This window comes from Colobus angolensis, unplaced genomic scaffold (assembly GCF_000951035.1).
Source record: "Colobus angolensis palliatus isolate OR3802 unplaced genomic scaffold, Cang.pa_1.0 Scaffold182, whole genome shotgun sequence".
NCBI lineage: Eukaryota > Metazoa > Chordata > Mammalia > Primates > Cercopithecidae > Colobus > Colobus angolensis.
Genome location: NW_012114955.1, coordinates 3,229,813 through 3,232,336, shown reverse-complemented (window position 1 = coordinate 3,232,336; position 2,524 = coordinate 3,229,813). Strand labels below are relative to the sequence as shown.

Below are 2,524 nucleotides of genomic sequence, written 5' to 3'. Positions count from 1 at the left end.
GGCGGTCTGCGCTCCCGAGAGCTCCTCCGGTGCGCCCGCCGTCCCGAGCGCGCCTGCCGCCCCGGGCGCACCAGCAGCCTCTGCTGGGGTCTCTGGAGGGGCCCTAGGGGCCGGCCCCGCCCCCGCCGCCGATCAGGTGCCCCGGAGGAGGCCTGTCACACCTGCTGCCAAGCGCCACCAATGCCCCTTCCCGGGCTGCACCAAAGCCTATTACAAGTCGTCGCACCTCAAGTCTCACCAGCGTACCCACACGGGTGAGCGTCCTTTCTCCTGCGACTGGCTCGACTGCGACAAGAAGTTTACGCGTTCCGACGAGCTGGCCCGCCACTACAGGACGCACACGGGCGAGAAGCGCTTCTCCTGCCCCCTCTGCCCCAAGCAGTTCTCCCGGAGTGACCACCTGACCAAACACGCTCGCCGCCACCCAACCTATCATCCAGATATGATCGAGTACCGGGGGCGTCGTCGCACTCCCCGCGTCGACCCGCCACTCGCCAGCGAGGTGGAAAGCTCCGCCTCCGGCTCCGGCCCCGGCCTGGCGCCCAGCTTCACCACCTGCCTGTAGGACAGTCATTGCTGTCAGTCTTACCCTCAAGGATGATCCCCCAGGCCGTTGTCCCTGCCTTCTTTGCCCATCCCCCTTTCCCAGAGTCATTACACCAAGGCACAGACTGGTTCCTCTGCTTTAAGGGTGGGTCCAGGCAGACATGTGGACTCTGGGGAGGTACTGGGGGCTGGAAAATAGCGGGAATTCTTGCAATGCGTATATCATCCTAAAAGTGGGGTTTGCCTCAAGACAGCCCCCAGGAACTGATAAGAAGGGATGAACTCCGGTACTCTCCGAAGTACTGAAGATTCTCCCCTCCCAGGAACCAGGGATGTGAAACTGGAATTCTCAGATGCCTGAGGAGCTCCCAGTCTCAAAGGACTCTGGTGTCTCACCCATCCACCAGGGTGGACCTTGGAGAGGGTGTCAGGGGTGGCAGTCTTGGAGATGTCCAGGACTGGGATGGTGAGAGGCCTTTGGAAACAGAAATGATTTCTATTTCTGTAAACAGCAATGTTTACTAATTTATTTTTAGCATCTTTTAAATAGGGATTCCAGGTTGATGGGAGGCTAATGCCCTCCACTCCCCCAATTGCCCCAGCTACCTCTGCTAGGAGAGGCCACATAAGCTCCATGTAGATGTGTGGCTGGGAGATGCTTCTTGATGTCTGGGGTGTGAGTCTGTTTGCAGGTCCTATTGCATGATTTGGAACCCTGCGCTTGCGTCGTAGCCCTTCTCCCCATTTCGATTCCTCCTTGAGGATGGTAACTTCCTGGCTCACTCTCACGCTGAGATTAGTTAAACAATTTGAAAACAACCGTAAAGGCACCAGAAAGAAAAGGGTGGTCCAGACTAGTTCTCTCTTCACTCAGAGAGAAAACTCAAGCGACCTTAAGGTTAGGCGGGGCCCCAAACAAGCCTGTTCATAACCATTGATAACTTTCAGGGAAATAGAGGCGTGTGGACACAGCTGCCCCACCTTATGTAATCTCAGGAGTGGTAGATTCTGTTCATTTCCTAATGGCTAACTAGGGGGTTATTTCCCTCAGAGTCTGCAGATTTTTGTTTCTGAAACAGGTGAGTTGGTAGATGGGAGGGGGAAGGGTAACAGACTGGTTTCTTTCAAGGAGCTGGCTGCCTTGGATTTGAGGAAGGAGTAGCGAGGTGATAGGTATTATCAAATAGGAGGACGTTTCTCCTCTGACCATATAGTCCCTCCAAGTTATATCCTCAGGGCCCCTCTCCCAATAAGAAGGAATCAGACATCAACAGTATTTGTTTTATCTATATGTGTCTCTGCTGCTGTGGATGAAATCATTGACCACTCTGCTTGTGTATGTGTGAATGTGTATATATGTGACCCTTTCTTTGGAGATGAGGCTGAAAGGCATTTCCTGCCCTGGGAGATCACCTCTGACACCCTCCTGAATATTTTGCAATAGTCCGTCACTGACACTTGGGGAAGAAGCTGTAATCTCATAGGACCCTAACAGGCACCTGGTTAAACAAACTGCTTTCCCCTATTTTGCAGATAAGGATACTAAAGACTAGATAAGCTCAAAGTCATATGCTGGGTTGCTGGGAAGAGCCATGACTAGAACTTAGGTGTCTGGCCTGCTAAGTGACTCTTACCCTCACACTTGGTTACCCCATCTCTTCCTCCTCTCTGGGACCTTAGTCCCTCCCTCCCGCCCTATTCTGTATTGCTTCTATGTACCTTCACATGTTGATTGAACCCTTTGCCTATTGTGTTTGACCCAAAAGCCCTTTTCTTAACAGGTTACATTCCCTCCCTTCACACCATGTTGACATAAAGTGAGAATGACTTTTTGGCATCGTAGGAGAGACTTTCTCTTTGGACCTGCTAGGTTAATTTTCAGTGTGAATTCCCTTCTTTTTCTGGTCCTGGGCATTCCAGCATCCTCAAGAGAGTGAATGATACAAACATGGCATTGGGACTCTACTAAGTGCTCCTA

At 52.3% G+C, this 2,524-nt stretch overlaps 1 protein-coding gene across 1 annotated transcript; it reads left to right on the top strand.

The window, feature by feature from the left end:
• Position 1: 1 nt before the first annotated feature.
• KLF14 (Kruppel-like factor 14) lies at positions 2–1,057 on the top strand (the record flags this gene model as incomplete). Its single annotated transcript, XM_011939635.1, has 1 exon — positions 2–1,057. A coding segment is annotated over one exon (564 nt), but the record flags the coding sequence as incomplete, so codon positions are not given.
• Between the last annotated feature and the right edge of the window lie 1,467 nt (positions 1,058–2,524).